The sequence below is a fragment of the Mytilus galloprovincialis genome, chromosome 8 (genome assembly GCF_965363235.1).
Source record: "Mytilus galloprovincialis chromosome 8, xbMytGall1.hap1.1, whole genome shotgun sequence".
NCBI lineage: Eukaryota > Metazoa > Mollusca > Bivalvia > Mytilida > Mytilidae > Mytilus > Mytilus galloprovincialis.
In genome coordinates this window covers 34,612,705-34,637,034 of record NC_134845.1, presented here as the reverse complement: position 1 = coordinate 34,637,034, position 24,330 = coordinate 34,612,705, and the positions used below count along the sequence as shown (strand labels likewise).

Sequence of the window (24,330 nt, the reverse complement as noted above, 5' to 3'; positions counted from 1 at the left end):
CATTCAAGTCCATCCGCTTCACAGAGAGTCATATAGTAAACAAGCATATCACAACCACATCAAAGCTTAAGGCTTCCTCTGAACATTTGAAGGTCCCTACTATGTATTGGCTACCTAAACTACACAAAAAACCATTTAAATATCGTTTCATCTCGGCCTCTAGTAAGTGTTCTACAACTAATCTGTCAGTGCTCTTAACTAGTTCATTAACTACTATTAAAGAGCTTATCATAAACTATTGTAATAAAATATATGAACATAGTGGTATAAACCATTTTTGGAGTGTAAAAAATTCTTTGGATGTTTTAGATAAATTACGGGCTTTTGATGGTCCTTTTGATTCTGTTAATAGTTTTGATTTTTCTACTCTTTATACTACACTTCCACACTATCTTATTAAACAAAAGTTTTCCTATTTAATTAAATGGTCGTTTGGTAAAGCTGAATGTAGATATATTTGCTGCAACTCATTTAAAGCCTTCTTCTCTAATGAAAAAGATAAATATGCTAGATATACTTACTGGAGGTGTGATGAGATGATTGAAGCTGTTAATTTTCTCCTTGATAATATTTATGTACGTTTCGGCAACAAAGTTTATCGACAGGTTGTAGGTATCCCCATGGGCACTAATTGTGCCCCTTTAATAGCAGACTTGTTTTTGTACTGTTACGAATCACAGTTTATGACTAAACTCAGTAAAGACCCGTCGAAATTGCATTTAATTGATAAATTCAACAACACTTACCGTTATCTTGATGATATTTTTTCGTTAAATAATCAAGATTTTTCTCAATATACTGCTGAAATTTACCCCAAGGAACTTACTTTAAATAAATCAAATTTATTCGGTAATAACTGTCCTTTCCTGGATTTAGATATTTCGGTTTTAAATGGGAAACTCCACACTAAAATTTACGACAAAAGAGACGATTTTTCGTTCCCTATTGTTACTTTTCCATTTTTAGATGGTGATGTTCCTTTGGCACCATCTTACGGTGTTTATATTTCACAACTTGTTCGCTATGCCCGTGTCTGTTGTGACGTTTTTGATTTTAACGAACGCAACCTATGTATTACTGGTAAATTATTAAACCAGGGATATTGTTACCATAAATTACTGAAAACATTTACTAAATTTTTCCATAGATATAAAGATTTGGTTTTGAAGTTTGGATGTACTTGTAGAAAACTTATTTCAAACGGGATAGCACATCCTCATTTTTACGGAAATGTTGTTAACCATGCCCGGAAATTTAGAAATGATCCATGTAAACTTGTCGCTCCTTTAAAAAAACTTATTCTAAAAGGTTACCTATTCAACACCGTAATAAGATCATTGAATATTGTTTTTATTGGAATAAATATTGATTTTGTTATCAGTAGATTAAAAGCTAACTAAATTTTACTAGTATGTTATATATATACATATTCATGGATCTACAATCTGTCGATACCTGTAACTTGGCATTGCACAAGGTCATGTTTTTCTCTGGCTGTTTATGATGTCTTTACACTAAATCCATAGGATGTTGGATGTGTACGGATTGATAGTTAAGTCTTAGATGCATGATTTTTTTATTAGTTGTTAGTGGCTTTGAAATAGCTGTCAGATAACTGCGAGTACTCTCAGATCTGTTCATTGTGTCTTTTTGTGTCGGGATGTATAAGTACCCGGCCACGTCCACTTATATTTTTGTCCATCTGATGAGTTAAGCCTTTTTCAACTGATTTTTATAGTTCGTTCTTATGTTGTACTGTTATGCCACTGTCCCAGGTTAGGGGGAGGGTTGGAATCCCGATAACATGTTTAACCCCGCCACTTTATTTATGTATGTGCCTGTCCCAAGTCAGGAGCCTGTATATTCAGTGGTTGTCGTTTGTTTATGTGTTACATATTTGTTTTTCGTTCATTTTTTTACATAAATAAGGCCGTTGGTTTTCTCGTTTGAATTGTTTTACATTGTCTTATCGGGGCCTTTTATAGCTGACTATGCGGTATGGGCTTTGCTCATTGTTGAAGGCCGTACGGTGACCTATAGTTGTTAATGTCTGTGTCATTTTGGTCTTTTGTGGATAGTTGTCTCATTGGCAATCATACCACATCTTCTTTTTATGCCCCATTTATTATGCCCCATTTAGGGGCATTATGTTTTCTGGTCTGTGCGTCCGTTCGTCCGTTCGTTCGTCCGTCTGTCCCGCTTCAGGTTAAAGTTTTTGGTCGAGGTAGTTTTTGATGAAGTTGAAGTCCAATCAACTTGAAACTTAGTACACATGTTCCTTATGATATTATCTTTCTAATTTAAATGCCAAATTAGAGTTTTGACCCCAATTTTACGGTTCACTGATAGAAAATGATAGTGCAAATTTCAGGTTAAAGTTTTTGGCTTCAGGTTAAAGTTTTTGGTCAAGGTAGTTTTTGATGAAGTTGAAGTCCAATCAACTTGAAACTTAGTATACATGTGCCCTATGATATGATCTTTCTAATTTAAATGCCAAATTAGAGTTTTGACCCCAATTTTACGGTTCACTGAACATAGAAAATGATAGTGCAAATTTCAGGTTAAAGTTTTTGGCTTCAGGTTAAAGTTTTTGGTCAAGGTAGTTTTTGATGAAGTTGAAGTCCAATCAACTTGAAACTTAGTATACATGTGCCCTATGATATGATCTTTCTAATTTAAATGCCAAATTAGAGTTTTGACCCCAATTTTACGGTTCACTGAACATAGAAAATGATAGTGCAAATTTCAGGTTAAAGTTTTTTGTCAAGGTAGTTTTTGATGAAGTTGAAGTCCAATCAACTTGAAACTTAGTATACATGTGCCCTATGATATGATCTTTCTAATTTAAATGCCAAATTAGAGTTTTGACCCCCAATTTTACGGTTCACTGAACATAGAAAATGATAGTGCAAATTTCAGGTTAAAGTTTTTGGTCAAGGTAGTTTTTGATGAAGTTGAAGTCCAATCAACTTGAAACTTAGTATACATGTGCCCTATGATATGATCTTTCTAATTTAAATGCCAAATTAGAGTTTTGACCCCAATTTTACGGTTCACTGAACATAGAAAATGATAGTGCAAATTTCAGGTTAAAGTTTTTGGTCAAGGTAGTTTTTGATAAGTAGAAGTCCAATCAACTTGAAACTTAGTATACATGTTTCCTTTGATAAGATCATTCTAATTTTAATGCCAAATTAGAGAATTTATTCCAATTTCACAGTCCTTTAAACATAGAAAATGATAGTGTGAGTGGGGCATCCGTGTACTGTGGACACATTCTTGTTTATATTAACAAAAACACCATTTTTATATGACCACAAAATTTTTGCGATCGTATATTGGTATGACGTTGGCGTCGTGGTTGTCATCCCAAGACATTTGATTTTCGCACTATAACTTTAGTATAAGTTAATAGAAATCTATGAAATTTAAACACAAGGTTTATGACAACAAAAGGAAGGTTGGGATTGATTTTGGAGTTTTGGTCCCAACAGTTTAAGAATTAGGGGCCAAAAAAGGGTCCAATAAGCATTTTTCTTGGTTTTCACACAATAACTGTAGTATAAGTAAATAGAAATCTATGAAATTTAAACACAAGGTTTATGACCACAAAAGGAAGGTTGGGATTGATTTTGGGAGTTTTGGTTCCAACAGTTTGGGAATTAGGGGCCAAAAGGGTCCAAAATTAAACTTAGTTTGATTTTAACAAAAAATGAATTCTTGGGGTTCTTTGATATGCTGAATCTAAACATGTACTTAGATTTTTGATTATGGGACCAGTTTTCAAGTTGGTCAAATTTGGGGTTCAAAATTAAACTTTGTTTCATTTCAACAAAAATTGAATCCTTGGGTTTTTTTGATATGCTGAATCTAACCATGTATTCAGATTTATGATATTTGGGCCTGGTTATCAAATTGGTCCACAGTGAGGTCTAAAGGGTCCAAATTCAACTTTATTTGATTTCATCAAAAATTGAATTCTTGGGGTTCTTTGATATGCTGAATCTAACCATGTATTTAGATTTTGGATATTGGAATACCACAAAGGGATGGTAGGAATTGTCTTTGGGAGTTATGGCTCAAACCGTTAAAGAATAAGGTGCAAAAAAGGGGAGATAAGGGTTTCCAGGTTAATGGACAATTACTTAAGTACAAAACATAATTTAAAAGCAGTGTAAGGTTGGTAATTGAAACTCATTTGAATATCTCACCTGAACTGCTTTTAAATTATGTATATTGGAAATTTGCCAAAAACTTTATTATTAATAAATTCCATTGGAAATTTGCCATAACTTTAGTTTAATGAACTTAATTGGAAATTTGCCAATATAAAATGTTGCTGATGAAGCTTTTTTGTTTATTTTTAACCATGATTATTATTCTTTGAAAATTGGAGTTATCTTTCTTTGTCCAGAATAGTAGTTGAATCAACTTAAATCAATACTATATACAATATACAATGCAATATTCACTTTTACTACCAACTGATAAATTAAAACAATCTTTGCCATTCAGTGATTACAAGCATTTTGATTACCATTCTAGGGTTATGCCTCTTTACAAGTGGAAAAATTGAAGATTTTTTTCCTTTCTGTTAACTGAAGTTTGTCTCAACTAAATTTAATGAAATGTTTATATAATTCTTAGTACCTCTAAACTCAGTTCAAGTTCAATTGTTGGCAGCTTCACTTTTACAGTTCTTGAGTTATGTCCCTTTTTAACGTTATATGCTAGTGGGGGCATCATCTGTGTCCCTTTGGACACATTCCCCATTTATTTTTAGCTCACCTAGCCCAAAGGGCCAAGTGAGCTTTTCTCATCACTTGGCGTCCGTCATCGTCGGTCGTCGTTAACTTTTACAAAAATCTTCTCCTCTAGAACTACTGGCCAATTTTAACCAAAATTGACCACAATCATCATTGGGGTATCTAGTTTAAAAAATGTGTCGGGTGACACGGCCAACCAACTAAGATGGCTGCCATGGCTAAAAATAGAACATAGGGGTAAAATGCACTTTTTGGCTGATAACTCAAAAACCAAAGCATTTAGAGCAAATCTGACATGGGGTTAAATTGTTTAACAGGTCAAGATCTATCTGCCCTGAAATTTTCAGATGAATCAGACAACCCGTTGTTAGGTTACTGCCCCTGAATTGGTAATTTTAAGGAAATTTTGCTGTTTTTGGTTATTATCTTGAATATTATTATAGATAGAGATAAACTGTAAACAGCAATAATGTACAGCAAAGTAAGACCTAAAAATAAGTCAACATGACAAAAATGGTCAATTGACCCCCTAAGGAGTTATTGCCCTTCATAGTCAATTTTAAACAATTTTCATAAAATTTGTAGATTTTCACTAACAATTTCCACTGAAACTACTGGTCAGAGTTCATTATAGATTGAGATAATTGTAAGCAGCAAGAATGTTTAGTAAAGTTAGATCTACAAACACATCACCATCACCAAAACACAATTTTGTCATGAATCCATCTGTGTCCTTTGTTTAATATTCACATAGACATAATATTCACATAGACCAAGTTGAGCGACACAGGCTCTTAAGAGCCTCTAGTTTTAGAAGTTACTATTAATTAAAATTAATTTTAACCATGACATTTTATATTTTAATATTTTATGATGTATTTAAATGAGTAGTTATTGTTGCAAACTCCATTAGAAATTTGAATTGAGATCATTTTTGGAATAAGGGAAAGGGGAGTTGAAAAAAAATTGGGGAGGGTGTTCAAGTTTTCGGATTTCAGAAATAAAAAGAAAATTTCTTCAAACATTTTTTATTGAGAGGATTAATATTCAACAGCAAAGTAATATGCTCAAAAGCCAAAAAAAAATGTTCAAGTTCATTAGACCACATTCATTCTGTGTCAACTAATTAATCACAATCCAAATTCAGAGCTGAATCCAGCTTGAATGTTGTGTCCATACTTGCCCCAAGCGTTCAGGGTTCAACCTCTGCAGTCGTATATATGCGGAGCATCTGGTTAACTTGTGTTTTTAGGTCAGGTTTGTTTTTAAGGAAAGTTCAACCTTAGTTCTAGTTATGTATGTATGATGAATTTTGATAGTAAAATAAACCTTTGTGGTTAATGACTAATGTTTTGTAGGTGGTGAAGCCCTGTTATGTAGTTTAATAAGTAAATCAGTTTTACACTCCTACCACTTCCACAGACCAATTCATCAGATCAAGTTCAGTCCTGACGGCAAGTGAGTATACCTTAATGTTAAAAGTTAACTGCTCCAACAAACCATACTCAGTCCTGATGGCAAGTGAGTATACCTTAATGTTAAAAGTTAACTGCTCCAACAAACCATACTCAGTCCTGATGGCAAGTGAGTATACCTTAATGTTACAAGCTAACTGCTCCAACAAACCATACTCAGTCCTGATGGCAAGTAAGTATACCTTAATGTTAAAAGCTAACTGCTCCAACAAACCATACTCAGTCCTGATGGCAAGTGAGTATACCTTAATGTTAAAAGCTAACTGCTCCAACAAACCATACTCAGTCCTGATGGCAAGTGAGTATACCTTAATGTTAAAAGCTAACTGCTCCAACAAACCATGTTCAGTCCTGACGGCAAGTGAGTATACCTTAATGTTACAAGCTAACTGCTCCAACAAACCATTCTCAGTCCTGACGGCAAGTGAGTATATCTTAATGTTAAAAGCTAACTGCTCCAACAAACCATACTCAGTCCTGACGGCAAGTGAGTATACCTTAATGTTAAAAGCTAACTGCTCCAACAAACCATACTCAGTCCTGATGGCAAGTGAGTATACCTTAATGTTAAAAGCTAACTGCTCCAACAAACCATACTCAGTCCTGACGGCAAGTGAGTATACCTTAATGTTAAAAGCTAACTGCTCCAACAAACCATACTCAGTCCTGACGGCAAGTGAGTATACCTTAATGTTAAAAGCTAACTGCTCCAACAAACCATACTCAGTCCTGATGGCAAGTGAGTATACCTTAATGTTAAAAGCTAACTGCTCCAACAAACCATACTCAGTCCTGATGGCAAATGAGTATACCTTAATGTTAAAAGCTAACTGCTCCAACAAACCATACTCAGTCCTGATGGCAAGTGAGTATACCTTAATGTTAAAAGCTAACTGCTCCAACAAACCATACTCAGTCCTGACGGCAAGTGAGTATACCTTAATGTTACAAGCTAACTGCTCCAACAAACCATACTCAGTCCTGAAGGCAAGTGAGTATACCTTAATGTTAAAAGCTAACTGCTCCAACAAACCATACTCAGTTCTGATGGCAAGTGAGTATACCTTAATGTTAAAAACTAACTGCTCCAACAAACCATACTCAGTCCTGATGGCAAGTGAGTATACCTTTATGTTAAAAGCTAACTGCTCCAACAAACCATACTCAGTCCTGATGGCAAGTGAGTATACCTTAATGTTAAAAGCTAACTGCTCCAACAAACCATACTCAGTCCTGATGGCAAGTGAGTATACCTTAATGTTAAAAGCTAACTGCTCCAACAAACCATACTCAGTCCTGACGGCAAGTGAGTATACCTTAATGTTAAAAACTAACTGCTCCAACAAACCATACTCAGTCCTGATGGCAAGTGAGTATACCTTTATGTTAAAAGCTAACTGCTCCAACAAACCATACTCAGTCCTGATGGCAAGTGAGTATACCTTAATGTTAAAAGCTAACTGCTCCAACAAACCATACTCAGTCCTGATGGCAAGTGAGTATACCTTAATGTTAAAAGCTAACTGCTCCAACAAACCATACTCAGTCCTGATGGCAAGTGAGTATACCTTAATGTTAAAAGCTAACTGCTCCAACAAACCATACTCAGTCCTGATGGCAAATGAGTATACCTTAATGTTAAAAGCTAACTGCTCCAACAAACCATACTCAGTCCTGACGGCAAGTGAGTATACCTTAATGTTAAAAGCTAACTGCTCCAACAAACCATACTCAGTCCTGATGGCAAGTGAGTATACCTTAATGTTAAAAGCTAACTGCTCCAACAAACCATACTCAGTCCTGACGGCAAGTGAGTATACCTTAATGTTAAAAACTAACTGCTCCAACAAACCATACTCAGTCCTGACGGCAAGTGAGTATACCTTTATGTTAAAAGCTAACTGCTCCAACAAACCATACTCAGTCCTGATGGCAAGTGAGTATACCTTAATGTTAAAAGCTAACTGCTCCAACAAACCATACTCAGTCCTGACGGCAAGTGGTTATACCTAAATGTTAAATGCTAACTGCTCCAACAAACCATACTCAGTGCTGACGGCAAGTGATTATACCTTATTGTTCAATGCTAACTACTCCAACAAACCATACTCAGTCCTGACGGCAAGTGATTATACCTTATTGTTCAATGCTAACTGCTCCAACAAACCATACTCAGTCCTGACGGCAAGTGATTATACCTTATTGTTCAATGCTAACTGCTCCAACAAACCATACTCAGTCCTGACGGCAAGTGATTATACCTTATTGTTCAATGCTAACTGCTCCAACAAACCATACTCAGTCCTGACGGCAAGTGATTATACCGTAATGTTAAATGCTTACCGCTCCAACAAACCAAGTTCAGGCCCCGGCGCCATAAAACTTTTTTTTGCTGAGTAAAAAAATATTCTCAGAATAAATTATTTTACTCAGCTAAGAATGAGAACTTTTTTATCCGCCATAAAAAATATTCTCAACGTTGAGAATATTCTCAGCTGAGAATTTTTTTTCTCAGCTGAGTATTTTTTTCTCAGTGATGTAAGTGGTAAAATAGTTGTTTGAAAACTAAAACGTATACCAAACTTCTCTAAAACGCAGTTTTATCTCTTAAGAAATAATGTAAAACATAAAAAGAATCTATGATAGATAAGATGACAAGTAGCATTTAGTAAGCATCTGTAACCACAGTCTTGACAAAAAGTCACAGAATATAAAGTCGGCAAATAATTTGTGTTATTATAAGAAATATAGAACCTAATAGATATTATAAGAGAAAGATCTTGAAATACTTGAGTTATTTACCCGTAGCTTCTTATAAATATGCATATATATTTTTTTATATTTCTTTATTTAGATCTATATTTTGTATTTTTTTAAAAGATAAAATGCAATCTTCGTTGACGTTTACGTGAAGAGTGCTTTCTTTCACGTCCGCACTTCTATCGAGTATGGCGTGCCAAATAAACATTTTGAAAAGATAATTATTACGGATCAATAACATACATTATGTATTCAGACGACATAAGACACCATGTGACAATTTTAAGAGAAACAGAGCTGCTTTTTTCTCACATCTACAATGGAAAAAAAAAACCCAAAAAAAAACGACAAACCAAATATTTTTAAATCAATATGAAAGCCAGTAAATAATTTGAATCCGTTTTCAATATTCAAGATATATAAATTTGTAATGTAACTTTAATATTAATATAAATCTGATACAGAATTTTACATGTTTAATACGATTTAACAATTATGCAAGTAGTCATAAAAATTGCTCTGCATAATGAGTTTAATATCATATTGCACAGGAAGAGAAAATAAAAGTATGACGTCGTGTGAGAAGGCATGGCATATATATTTAATGTTCATTGTAAAATTAAATGAGGCTTAGTTATAAGACGATATTTGATTAAAATTTTTATAAACCAATAGTTATGCTAAGAGTTAACATGAGAAGCGCATGCGCAGATAGAGGTCACTATTCAGAGATATTCATGTATAATTGAATAAATTTCTGGGTGGGTAATGATGAAAAAAGGGTGGGCATGTTAACTCTTAGCATAACTATTGGTTTATAAAAATTTTAATCAAATATCGTCTTATAACTAAGCCTCATTTAATTTTACAATTTTTATAAACCAATATTATGCAAGAGTTCCCATGAGATTTGAGAGCCAATTTACTTGAATACGTGTAATTTATACCTGTTGTGTAGGATTACAATAATGTATTGGATTCCCAAATTACTATAAATTAATATAGCAATCAGCTCACAATTAGTTATATATATCATGTATATCTATAACTGTTTCAACGACATACGGAATACCAATATATCTGTAGGTAACAAAGCCATTTCATAATATGGATTTTGGTAATGATAAAGACATTTTCAAATAATATTGTATTAACTTATATACATCATGAACATTGGTACATTATAAGCAAAAACAAAACTATTTTCCACGAAGTACTCGTACACTATAGTTATCATTGTACTCTTGAACAGTAACTGGTCTATTGTAAAATTGCCTAAAAGTAGACTCATTTGTCCATCCTGCTGATTTTAAAATAGAATTTACTGACACCCCAGCTCTAAGTGCTGCTGATGTACTAGCTCCCCTAGTACTGTGTGTTTTAAAAACAGAAGTATTTACACCTGCAAGCTTTAAAACCAATTTAATCCAATTACTAATTGTTGACTTTGTTGGGTGATGGTATGGTTTTACAAATGTAACAAAAAGTTTTTGAGATGTACGTATTGCAGATGTTCTTTCGATATAGGCGTTTAAAACTGTTACAATACACAGTCTTGTGTCATCAACAAATGCTGGCAAACATATTGGTGATAAATGTTTTCCTGGTTTTGAGGTTTTCAAAACCTCATTAATTTCAATTACAACATTGTCTTTTGTAATTTTCATAAAATCTAAATCTACACAATGTAACGTCTGTATTCTCTGTCCAGTAACTAGTGCTAATAACATGACTAATTTCAAAGTTAAACATCTCAGTGACAAAAGCTTTACAGGCGATAAAGTAATCAAAAATTCTAATACAACATTAACATCCCATGTTTGCTGATATCTAGGGAACATTGGTCGTTTATTATAAACTCCTCTGAGGAACCTTTTAACTAAAGGCCACTGACCAATCGGCAGTGTTTTTCCCAATGTCAAATATGACGATAATGCAGATCGTGCTGTGTTAATAGAACTATATCCTACACCGGACTCGTATAAAACTGTCAAAAATTCCACTACATCCACCTCAGTTGGCGTAAAAATATCAATCTTTCGTTGACAACAAAATGTACACCATTTTTTGAGATATGTCCAATACTGTTTTTGTGTGCTTTGTCTCCAGGATGAGATGACAATTTCTGCAGCCTTTTTTGATAGTCCTGTATTTTGAACAATTTGCCCGACAATCTGAAGACACCCAAAATCAGTTTTTTCAACGGATGTTTCTTTTGAGGATCTGTTGGCAGTATCAACAACTGTTGTCCTTTTTCCCTGGGTATTATGTAAGAATCCTGAACAATATGATGCAGTATTTGAGGGAACCAATGTTGAGTGCTCCACAAAGGTGCTATTAAGGTTATTTCTGCTTCCTCCAAAATCAGTTTTTGGATAACTTTTCCTACCATGCTAAAAGGGGGAAAAACAAATGAGTTAAAGTTAGTCCATCTTATAGAAAAAGCATCTACTGCTTCAGCATTAGGATCAGGTAAGTATGAAATATACCTCGATAACTGATGATTTATCCTTGAAGCAAATAAATCAATATCATGCGGACCATATATTGAATTAATACACATAAAAACATTAGTGTTAAGTTTCCATTCTAGATCTGTATTATTAGAACGTGACAATTTGTCGGCTTCAACATTTGTTTTTCCCGGTAAATGACAAGCACTTAACCAAATGTTTCTGTGTATACACCACTGCCATATTTCCCTTGTTAAGGTATTAAGAGATTGAATTCTACCTCCCATTTTGTCTATATAGGTCACAGCTACCATATTATCCATGTATATTCGAACATGTTTATCAGATTTTGTTGAACAAAAACATTTTAATGCTAAAAACGCTGCTTTCAGTTCTAAATAATTTATGTGTAATTTCTGCTCTTCATAAGACCAAAAACCCTTGGTTTGAAGTTGTGTATTGTCGACAACACCACCCCAACCAGTTTTTGAACTGTCTGTTTTTAAAATGATCTCAGGATCTTTTCGTACTAATGGTTTAAAACTAGACTCAACATGAGAAATCCACCAATTTAACACATCTACTGATTCATTTGAAATGATGATTTTAGTGTCAAAATCGCCATTGTTTTGTTTTAAAAACTTGTCTTTTTCTATTTCTAAAGATTTTATATATATAAGTGCATGTTCAACGCCTGGTTCGGCAGCAATCAATTTGCCTATAATCTGTGCAAATTGCCTGATTGACATTTGTCTGTTTTTAACATATTTACAGCATGTAAGTTTTATTGCTTGTGCTTTTTCAGTTGTAAGTTTAATTGTCATTGTTATTGAATTCAAAACAAATCCTAAAAATGTAATTGTTTGTGTCGGTTCAAATACAGATTTGACAGGATGAATAGTAAAGCCTAATTTATCCAATAAGGTGACTGTATCAGAAATATTAATTGCACATTGCGAATAACTATCACTGATCAAAAGACTATCATCAATGTAAGCTACATTTTTGTGTCCAATTTTTCTTAAATGTGAAAATGGCACTTTCAAAACTTTTGTAAATATCCTTGGCGCAGTTGTCAGCCCATTAGGCAAACATGTATATTCATACAACTGATCATTCCAATAGAACCGTAAATATTTTCGGTCTTTGTGGTCAATAGAAATAGAATAATATGCGTCTTTCAAGTCAATAGAAGCAAACCAGCAGTTTTGTGACACACATTGTATTGCTGACTTTAATGTTTCCATTTTGAAATGGTGTTTTTCAATATCATTGTTGAGAACTTTTAAATTTAAAATTACTCTACATGTACCATCCTTCTTTGGTCTTGTAAAAATATTTGAAACATATTGATTTTTAATATACGTCACTGGTTTTATAATTTGTTTCTGTAAAAATTTATCTATTTCTAACTGTACCATATTTGTTTCATCTTTATCAAATTGTAATAAATTTGGTTCTTTGTTTTGATATGGAATTTGCTCAAACTCAATTTGATACCCTTTTACAACATCTAAAACCCAGTTATCTGAAGTAAGACTCATCCAATTATCTAGGAATGTTTTCACTTTCCCACCAATGAAATTGTCTGGTGTGTTTGAAAATGTAAATTGTGTATTCAATTGCTGAACTGAAGTACTCACAGGCAAACTAATTTGCTTTGGCAAATCTAAAACTTCTTGTCCTGCTCTTGGAACTTCTTTTTGAACTTTTTCTTTTTGTAAGTGGGTTTCCCTAAAAAATCTTTCTTGTTTGATGGTTTGTCAAAATGACGTTTTGGTACATGTACATATGGCTTCTTAAAAGTTTTCTTGTCATCATGTGATTTCTTTCCAACATTAAAATTGGTTTTGCCCAGTTTCTTCCCTACTGTATATTCAGCATCCATTTCTTTGACTTTATCTTTGATGTCATTTCCAAAGAGAAAATCAGTTACTGGAACATCATCTTTGCATAAAGCTTTATATTTTGGTTGTATTTCTGCTTGTATTAAAGCTCTTCGTCTAAAAGTAATGTCTGCATACGTGACTTGAGTCATTTGGTACGCGTCCTTACAGAGTTGTGTAGCAGAGTGTACCTCTTCTGCCGTGAGTCCATCATTGGTTTGAGATTTACCAAGAAACATGTCCATTAAATACAGCATAGGACACGCTGCTTTGCCCAATAGGTTTTGAATTTTTTGTAGTTTGACGTCGTTCATTCTATTAGATATTGACATCTGTGACCAGATACCTGAAAAAGAAATGAATTCCTGTATTTTATGTCGGCCTCAATCAAATAATTTATATCGATTTGAGTTAAATTTTAAAAAATACATTTACATGTACATGTATATAAATATATATTTATTTTCAAAGAATTGAATTTTAATTAATTTTAAAATTTAACATGTACATTCTTGTACATGTATCATATGTTTAATAGTATATTTACTTTATATACACTCACCCAAATTAATTTTTGGGACTGTCAAACTGTGTACATTTTCTGGCTTTGCATACTTTTTGGTTAGCTCATCAACTTTGTTTTGCTTGGCCTTTTTTCTCAAGCCATCATTGACAACAGATGCCAGTTCATCATTTATCTTTGGACCAGCTTTCTCTTCAGTTACCATGAAGCCCTTCATATCTTCAATGACAGACATAGTGTCATTGTTTTTATTAGAAGTACTATTACTGTTAATGTTAGTATGTATTTCTTGTTGATCAAGTTCATTGTCAGAATTATTTGAGCTTTCTGATTCACTTTCACTTGAGACATCAGATAAAGGGCTTGCTTCCCTTTGATTTTGTTTGTTGTTTTGTGATTGGCAAAGTTCTTGAAGTTCTTTCATGTAACTTTGTGTCAAAGACTCAGATTGTACTCGTGATCCATGTCCGTGGCCACTTTCAGTTTCATATCTTTGTTTTTTAGAACTTGATGGGCTTGCGTCATCACTGGCAGATACAGTACATGTTGTACGTCGTTTGCCACATTTGTTTTTCTTAACTGGCGTGTTAGAATCAGTTCTTTCATTGTTCAACAATGCTTGTGTTATCATTTGAGTTTGTAGCAGTAACTGATACAGATCCGGTTGTTTGTCAACATCCGGTGTTTGGTTGATTGACACATGTGACAATGGAGCTCCGCCCCCTACGCACAAATTGTCTACATTTTCAAGTCTAGCTTCAAACACAAGTTCATTATTAGAAGCGTTATCAATATTGCAGTGTTGTTGATTAACTTCATGAAAATGAAGAAATCTACTGTCATTCGAAGAATGTCTTTCCATTTTGGAATGTTCTTCCTTTTCATCCGCCATTACGGTCGGATATTTGGACAGTCACACTGTGGTCACAAGAACGACCTCGACCGCAGTCGTCAGTCTTATAATGTTCAAGGACCTATAACAGCAAACGTTGCTGATATTACTGTTCATCCATTGAACATAATAATAAATCCAATTAATAAGAATAGAATCAAAACTTTCAATAATAAGTTTCTAAAATTTTCCACGTGTTAACCTCTTAAAATCTGCTAACGCAGTGACCTCTATCTGCGCATGCGCTTCTCATGGGAACTCTTGCATAATATTGGTTTATAAAAATTACAGTTATTAACAACACCTTGTACAAATATTATTTTCGAAAATAAAAACAGTTTAATAAAACAAACAAAACTATCCGATTTACGAGGGTCATGAAAAGGGGAGTAGGGGAAGATGTTCTATTTTTCTCTATTCAGTAAGAAATATTTCCTGTAAAATTCTGATCGTGCATATGAAAACAACGTTAAAACATGTATCTAAAATCTGTCAAATGCCGTTTGCGCTTGCGCGTACGTCCCATAGCATCAATTGATGCCATGTAAGAAAGTGACGTTATCCAATCAAAATGAACGTTACAAACGTTGTTGCATTAGAATTAAAATTTATTGGAAGTGAACCAAAAAATATAAAAATCGATAATTATCCGTCCTCGAGTATCAGTCAAGAGCCCTTACCAAAAAATGTTGTATTAAATTGCAATGAATTATGGATCTTACAAAACTGTATCATAAGACGTAGTAAGCATGCTGGCGAACGTGAGCTCAGACTTTTTTGATTCAGTAATTCTATTTAAAGTCATAATAAACAAGTGGCCGGTGGAAAATAATGTTATTCCAATTCTTGAACCAATGCATACAAACATCATAAACTAAGTCTTCTGTGCACGATTTTATCATTTTTTTCGCATAAATTTCGTATAATCGTCAATTTCTTTTTCAATCGGTCAGTGTTGTGAAAATATAGCAGGTAATTAAAGTTCGTGTTTTGAAGCCGAAGTTTAACGATTGAACAAAAAGCATGGATATTGAGCACGTGTTTAACATGTACAATCAGATAATAGTTTATTTTATATTGCGATCACCGGATTTTTACGAGATGGGTCACACGGAGGTCACTTTGCATACGGAAAATATGTCGGGGAATTGCTTCCTGGAAGGAAACAATTAGAATAATGTAAATTTCTTCTTAATATGAACAAATTAAAGAATTTTCTTCAGAAAAAAGTATATGTACATAAGTTTTATAATGAAAACTATCTATTGAGTTATAAAAACATATGCATTATTTTTAGCTCACCTGGCCTAAAAGGCCATGTGAGCTTTTCTCATCACTTGGCGTCTGTCGTCGTTAACAATTTTTCAAACATCTTCTCCTCTGAAACTACTGAATGGATTTGAATGAAACTTAGCATGATTGTTCCTTAGATTATCCTGCACAAAGTGTGTGCTTTGATTTTTGATCCGTCAAAAAAAATGGCCGCCGTTACTTAAAATAGAACATAGGGGTCAAATGCAGTTTTTGGCTTATATCTCAAAAACGAAAGCATTTAGAGCAAATCTGACATGGGGTAAAAAATGTTCATTAGGTCAAGATCTATCAGCCCTGAAATTTTCAGATGAATCAAACAAACCATTGTTGGGTTGCTGCCACTTAATTGGTAATTTTAAGGAAATTTTGCAGTTTTTGGTCATTATCTTGAATATTATTATAGATAAAGATAAACTGTAAACAACAAAAATGATCAGCAAAGTAAGATCTACAAATAAGTTAATATGACCAAAATTGTCAATTGACCCCTTAAGGGGTTATTGTCCTTTAATGACAATTTTTCACAATTTGTTCATCACATTTGCTAACTTTAAAAAATCTTCTCCTCTGAAACTACTGAATGGATTTGAATGAAACTTAGCATGATTGTTCCTTAGATTATCCTGCACAAAGTGTGTGCTTCTATTTTTGATCCGTCAAAAAACATGGCCGCCGTTACTTAAAATAGAACATAGGGGTCAAATGCAGTTTTTGGCTTATATCTCAAAAACGAAAGCATTTAGAGCAAATCTGACATGGGGTAAAAATGTTCATTAGGTCAAGATCTATCAGCCCTAAAATTTTCAGATGAATCAAACAAACCATTGTTAGGTTGCTGCCACTTAATTGGTAATTTTAAGGAAATTTTGCAGTTTTTGGTCATTATCTTGAATATTATTATAGATAAAGATAAACTGTAAACAGCAAAAATGATCAGCAAAGTAAGATCTACAAATAAGTTAATATGACCAAAATTGTCAATTGACCCCTTAAGGGGTTATTGTCCTTTAATGACAATTTTTCACAATTTGTTCATCATATTTGCTAACTTTAAAAAATCTTCTTCTCTAAAACTACTAAACCAAATTCAACCAAACTTCAACTGAATGATCAGTAGGGTGTATAAAATAAAGTTTGTGCTTTATTTTTTATTTCGTCAAAAAACATGGCCGGCATGGCTAAAAATAGAACACAGGGTAAAATGCAGTGTTTGGCTTATATCTCAAAAACTCCAGCATTTAGAGCAAATAAGACAAGAAGTTAAAGTATTTATTAGGTCAAGGTCTACCTGTCCTGAAATTTTCAGCCGAATTGGGTAACTGGTTTTTCAGGTATAATGCCCCTGAATTGATGATTTTAAAGAAATTTTGCAGTTATTGGTTATTATCTTGAATATTATTATAGATACAGATAAACTGTTAATAGCAAAAATGTTAAGCAAAGTAAGATCTACAAATAAGTCAATTTGACCAAAATTGTCAATTGACCCCTTAAGGAGTTATTGCCCTTTAAAGACTTTTTTCACAATTTGTTCATCATGTTGACTTACTTTAACAAATCTTCTCCTTTGAAACTGCTGTATCAATTTCAGCCAAACTTAGGCTAAATGAGTTTCAGAGTATCTAGTATAAAATTTATATTTCATTTCCTTGTATGTCAGAAACATAGCTCCTATGGCTAAAATAGAACATAGGAGAAAATGATTTTTTTTTTGCTTTTGAAGAAAATAGGACGATTCAAAGAACATTTAAATAAATTGAAAAGCCAAAATAATCATTGATGAGAGATTTAACCAAAAAAATTAAGGTGAGCGATTCAGGCTCTTGAGAGCCTCTTGTTTAATTTGAGGTTTCTTATGACTTTAATTACCGTTAGTTGTTCATTTATAAATTTAAAGAAACTGAGATTTCAACTCGGACAAAGTTGACCTTCGTCTCTTTGTCATATTTCTGATTTGTTGTTTTCCACTATTGCAGCGTTTTTGTCAATGATCATATTGGTCTGATCTCTGACACGAACTGTTTTATTATGGGGTAATGTTTGTGTAATTTCTGACACTATGCAGGAGAAGGATGTTAGGTTGACTTTGTCTGTAATAGTGAACGAAATGATACGTCAAGATTTGTTAACTCCTGATGAAAGATCGTGATTTTTGAGCAAAATACTGATGGTTATGGATGTACAGAAATTGCAATGCTTACGTACATCAATTGACCAATTCCGATTACGACCAGTTCAACATTTCACTTTATTCTTAATTTTTATATAAGAAAATAGTACATTTTAGCACCCCATTTTTCAGTCTTTTTTCTTTATTTTTTTTTTTGCACATTTTTTCTTCTTTTTTTTTCGAGGGGGAGGGGGGTATCTTTTTTTTCTGTTAATCGCCTCGTTTATTTGGGTAATTTCTAAGAAAGATCAGATATTCAAGTGTCAAGCGGGATATGTTAAAAGTGAAGAAGTATCTACAATGAGAAGCTGTTTAATTGGTCGCTTTTTTTGTAGTATCTTTTAAAATTTGGTAAGATTAATATGGTACAACCATCTAACAAAGATGGGGTTATCAACTTACATTTTTAATTTTCATATGCTTTTACAGAATTATGAGACATATTTTTAATTTTCATATGCTTTTACAGAATTATGAGACATATTGTAGTCGTTTTACCTTACTCTTATTTTTTATGTAAAAAAATGCACCCCATTAATCAGCTTTTTTAGACAACATTGATTTTGAGTATTCATCCTAAAACATTTATGAAAAAAAATATGTTAAGGAATAAAGATGTGTATGTTCCTTTGGATAGAATTTGATTTGAGGTGATAAGTGAAGTTCTTCATTGCAAATTTTAACAAAAACACTATCAACATTTGTAATTTTATATCAAATTACCTTAAAAAAAACAACATTTAAGATTTTTTTATATACTTAAGTATGGTTTTGGCTATACTCAAATATTTAAGAATATTCTTAACTTTGAGTAAGAAAATATCTGAGAATTTTTTTATGGCGGTGCATTTTGCTGAGAATAAAAAAATTGAGAAAATTCTCAGGCTGAGTAAAAAAACTTTACTCAAATAGTTTTATGGCGCCGGGGCCAGTCCTGACAGCAAGTGATTATACCGTAATGTTAAATGCTTACCGCTCCAACAAACCATACTCAGTCCTGACGGCAAGTGAGTATACCTTAATGTTAAAAACTAACTGCTCCAACAAACCATACTCAGTCCTGATGGCAAGTGAGTATACCTTTATGTTAAAAGCTAACTGCTCCAACAAACCATACTCAGTCCTGATGGCAAGTGAGTATACCTTAATGTTAAAAGCTAACTGCTCCAACAAACCATACTCAGTCCTGACGGCAAGTGGTTATACCTAAATGTTAAATGCTAACTGCTCCAACAAACCATACTCAGTGCTGACGGCAAGTGATTATACCTTATTGTTCAATGCTAACTACTCCAACAAACCATACTCAGTCCTGACGGCAAGTGATTATACCTTATTGTTCAATGCTAACTGCTCCAACAAACCATACTCAGTCCTGACGGCAAGTGATTATACCTTATTGTTCAATGCTAACTGCTCCAACAAACCATACTCAGTCCTGACGGCAAGTGATTATACCTTATTGTTCAATGCTAACTGCTCCAACAAACCATACTCAGTCCTGACGGCAAGTGATTATACCGTAATGTTAAATGCTTACCGCTCCAACAAACCAAGTTCAGTCCTGACAGCAAGTGATTATACCGTAATGTTAAATGCTTACCGCTCCAACAAACCATACTCAGTCCTGACGGCAAATAAACATGTCATATTCACCACCAAACCCTCCAACAGAAACAACTGCCATACTGATTCCAGTACTGTAAATTCAGAAATTATTGCATGCATTTATTGCGATTTGTCATTTTAGACTGAAATGCAATTTCAAGTTTTTTGATATTGAGAAAAATACTGTTTAATTTATATAAAAAATTTCGAAATGCTATTAAAAGTTCTTGTGATTATAACCTTGTCGCAATTTTCGGACAATAAAAACTTGTCAATAATTTCTGAATTTACAGTAATTATAAGATGTTCCATGCCAACCGATCCTACAAACTTGTCAGTCTTGATGTCAAGTAAATACACCATATTTCGATGCTAGCAATTCCTTTATAATAATAGGCCAAATGTACAAATAAAGTTCTGTTCTTTATATACATGTGGCCTTTGTTTATATTACAGGAAGTTTGCTGTCACCAGAGAAGATAAAATCATGTTATTCCATGCTCCTGGGAAGACCAGAGAATTTAATCCTTTTGTCTTACAGAGGACGTTTTATGGAGCGTATGATGAGACAGTCTGCATTGATTGGACTACTGATTCTAGGTAATTTTTAATGTCAGGTATATTGTTTTATTAGAACACCTTGGCTTATCAGTTGTATAAGAAAATAAGGAGATATCAAGAGAGCAATAAAATATATCTGACGCAGTGTATAAATACCAACAACACCATAGAATTGGACAAAAAGACAAATGGTACACTTTAAAATTAGCTTTATAGGTAAAGGATATATTTTGGTACTATAGAAACTAGTTTCATTTTGTTTTCTTTCTTTTCTCTGCTAGTTACTGTTTGTTTTCCTGAGTGATTTCTTTTCTGAATTAGTCAGTTATTGGTAGTTAACATGGTTAATATGGTTTGTTCACTAGTTTTTGAATTTCTGAAGTCTTTTTTTGAAGTATTGATCATACACAACGATTTTTTATGCCCCACCTACGATAGTAGAGGGGCATTATGTTTTCTGGTCTGTGCGTCCGTTCGTTCGTCCGTCCGTCCGTCCGTCCGTCCGTCCGTCTGTCCCGCTTCAGGTTAAAGTTTTTGGTCAAGGTAGTTTTTGATGAAGTTGAAGTCCAATCAACTTGAAACTTAGTATACATGTGCCCTATGATATGATCTTTCTAATTTAAATGCCAAATTAGAGTTTTGACCCCAATTTTACGGTTCACTGAACATAGAAAATGATAGTGCAAATTTCAGGTTAAAGTTTTTGGCTTCAGGTTAAAGTTTTTGGTCAAGGTAGTTTTTGATGAAGTTGAAGTCCAATCAACTTGAAACTTAGTATACATGTGCCCTATGATATGATCTTTCTAATTTAAATGCCAAATTAGAGTTTTGACCCCAATTTTACGGTTCACTGAACATAGAAAATGATAGTGCAAATTTCAGGTTAAAGTTTTTGGTCAAGGTAGTTTTTGATAAAGTAGAAGTCCAATCAACTTGAAACTTAGTATACATGTTCCCTTTGATAAGATCATTCTAATTTTAATGCCAAATTAGAGAATTTATTCCAATTTCACAGTCCTTTAAACATAGAAAATGATAGTGCGAGTGGGGCATCCGTGTACTGTGGACACATTCTTGTTATGTCTTAAAATTTTCCTTCAAAGTCAAAAATATATGGACAGCTTCACATTTGTTATTATTGATAGAAGTGATCATGAGCCCCTGTCAAGTATTAGGCAGATGGCTACTTTATTTGTGTTTTGTTTATTAAGGATTTTGGTGTTGAAGAGTCTGGTGTGTTGAAAATTCAGTTACATATTGTTGAGACTAAGGACTATAAAGAAAATGACATCCAGTTGAATTCTTATTGATGTATCTCTTTTTGTTTCATTTAGAAAATTCCAGATTTTTACTTGCCTTTTTTTATTATGCCCCACCTACGATAGTAGAGGGGCATTATGTTTTCTGGTCTGTGCGTCCGTTCGTCCGTCTGTTCATCCGTTCATCCGTTCGTTCGTCCATCTGTCCCGCTTCAGGTTAAAGTTTTTGGTCAAGGTAGTTTTTGATGAAGTTGAAGTCCAATCAACTTGAAACTTAGTACACATGTTCCTTATGATATGATCTTTCTAATTTTAAAGCCAAATTAAACTTTTGACCCCAATTTCACGGTCCACTGAACATAGAAAATGAAAGTGCATGTTTCAGGTTAAAGTTTTTGGTCAAGGTAGTTTTTGATGAAGTTGAAGTCCAATCAACTTGAAACTTAGTAGACATGTTCCCTATGATATTATCTTTCTAATTTAATGCCTAACTATATTTTTTGTCCAATTTCATGGTCCATTGAACATGGAAAATGATAGTGCGAGTGGGGCATCCATGTACTTTGGACACATTCTTGTTCAATATGTATTATGGTCTTCATACAGATAGGTTGACTTGAGTACTTTTATAGAATCAAATGCACTTCACCTGTCTGATCTATTTTTTTGCATGTCAGATAAAAACATTACAATTGATTTTACTTTTTATATTTTCTACAGGGTATTATGTGTGGGATCTAAAGATATGAACACCAGAGTGTATGGAGCACAACACTTCAAAAACCTGGTAGTCTATTCCATGGGTGGACACAGAGATGCTATAGTAGGATCATTCTTTGAGGCCGATTCTTTAGATGTATCCTTTGTCTATAAACTTTTTTCATATTACAGTGTAACCTGCCTAATCTGACACGTGAGTATTCCTACATCCTGCTTTAGCCGACACATTTTTATGGTCCCAAAATATACCTATCCTTTCAGAACAAACCCAAGTATTCCGACACCCTGCTTAATCCGACGTTATTTTCTGGTCTCCGAGTGTGTCAGATTAGACAAGTTACACTGTAACAACTTTTGACTCTCGAATATTTATATATTTATTTTTTGGACAGGATACCTGCTTTGTTGTAGGACATTATGGTACTGGTCTAGTAAGAGCAAGTTAAAGAAATTAGATCATTAAGTGCAATTTAAGGAGGGAAATTTTCTAATTTCCAACGAATTGGTAGTGTATAAAAAACACAAAACAGTTATCTTTTTCCATTAGTTATCTATCATACTTAAAGGAGATACTTATTTTTCATTGTTTAAACCCCTGTCTTTGATGTTCAGGCAATAGTTTGCATGTTTAGTAAGTCCTTAACTCTTGACTAAAGCTGTACAGTATAAGTCAGTGTGGACATCTATGTGTATATGAATGTGATACTGATTTAGATGGACTCATACCATATAAACCTACACGTACGGAGGAACAAGAAGACAATAAAGGTTAGATTGGTTTATTGTTAATTGAACATTTATGTAATATCTCCTATTTCAAATCATTTTTAGTTTGCATACATTCAGAATTATGACACATAACATTCCTTAAAAGATCTTGTTCATTTCTTTAATGAATTTGATTGTTCATGGTTGTTTACTTGAACATTTGTAACATTTTTGTTAAAGTCAAAAGTTTTTTTTCCTCAGTTTTTCCTTTTTACTAGAAAATAAGATATAGATTTATGAAATTGTGGTGGATGCATATTCAGTAATATTGTATTGATTGAAATTTAGATAAAACAGTATCAAAGACAGATGAAAACACAGAAGGAAAAGTCCTCTATAAAAGATTAGCGAAGTGAGTAATATTGTCCATGCCTCAATCATTACAGTCCTGTTTGATAGTGTCCTGGATGTTTCTTAATAAATTGGAGAAGTTATTTAACAGCTTTAAAATGCTTTTATATTCAGCAAATTTTTCATCTGGTCAGATATTTTTGGATTTTGTTGCTTTAAATTGTTTTGGAATTGGTGATTTTATTTCATTGTCCAAGTCAGTCTGTGAGATAAAACCAAGTTCACGAGATGTATACTCACACTTGCTGAGGTCATCATCACAGGATGGGCATTAATAAATCTTTAAACTTTATTTAGATCTGCATTAGCCTATTTTTGTTTTTTAAAAGAAAAAAAAATCCTGCATCCATGTAAGGTTTTAAAGGTGTTCCTTAGAAATTGCATACACTAGGCATTGAAACAGTTATCCTTTTAAGGCTCCACCCAAAATATTGGAGTGGAATTGAGTTTTTTCAGCCTGTGAATTTATCCATCCGTTATCAGACTAAACTTTTGCTTAAAGGTGGTTTGTGGTCTCGCTTACACATGTTTGTCATGAATTTAGCTTTTTATTATGCCCCACATAGGGGTATTACAGTTTTTCAATCTATTCTTCCGTCTGTTCATCTATTCATCTGTCTGTCCTTCTGTTATGCTTCAGGTTTTTTTTTAAGGTAGTATTTGATGGAGTAGAAGTCTAATTAACTTAAAAATTATAACTTATGTATCCTGTGATATTATCTTTTTAATTTTTATACAAAATTAAGAGTTTTTATCCCAATTTCATGGTCCACTGAACATAGAAATGATAGTGTTAGTGGCGCATCCATGTACTATGGACACAT

At 33.4% G+C, this 24,330-nt stretch overlaps 2 protein-coding genes across 2 annotated transcripts in view; one reads left to right on the top strand and one right to left on the bottom strand.

Annotated features, from left to right (window-relative positions):
* LOC143085639 (periodic tryptophan protein 2 homolog) overlaps positions 1-24,330 on the top strand; it is a 41,219-nt gene that overhangs the window by 4,314 nt on the left and 12,575 nt on the right. The window contains exons 4-8 of the mRNA XM_076262114.1: positions 6,125-6,224; positions 20,304-20,447; positions 22,388-22,523; positions 23,044-23,155; positions 23,444-23,507. Of these exons, the coding sequence (XP_076118229.1) occupies positions 6,125-6,224; positions 20,304-20,447; positions 22,388-22,523; positions 23,044-23,155; positions 23,444-23,507 (556 nt within the window). The remainder of the gene's footprint in view (positions 1-6,124; positions 6,225-20,303; positions 20,448-22,387; positions 22,524-23,043; positions 23,156-23,443; positions 23,508-24,330) is intronic.
* LOC143085636 (uncharacterized) lies at positions 10,131-14,991 on the bottom strand. The gene is made up of 3 exons (XM_076262110.1): positions 13,903-14,991; positions 13,098-13,686; positions 10,131-11,394 (listed from the first exon to the last, which is right to left on the bottom strand). Exons 1-2 carry the CDS (start codon positions 14,753-14,755, stop codon positions 13,124-13,126), a joined length of 1,416 nt encoding a protein of 471 aa, XP_076118225.1. The 5' UTR covers positions 14,756-14,991; the 3' UTR covers positions 10,131-11,394; positions 13,098-13,123.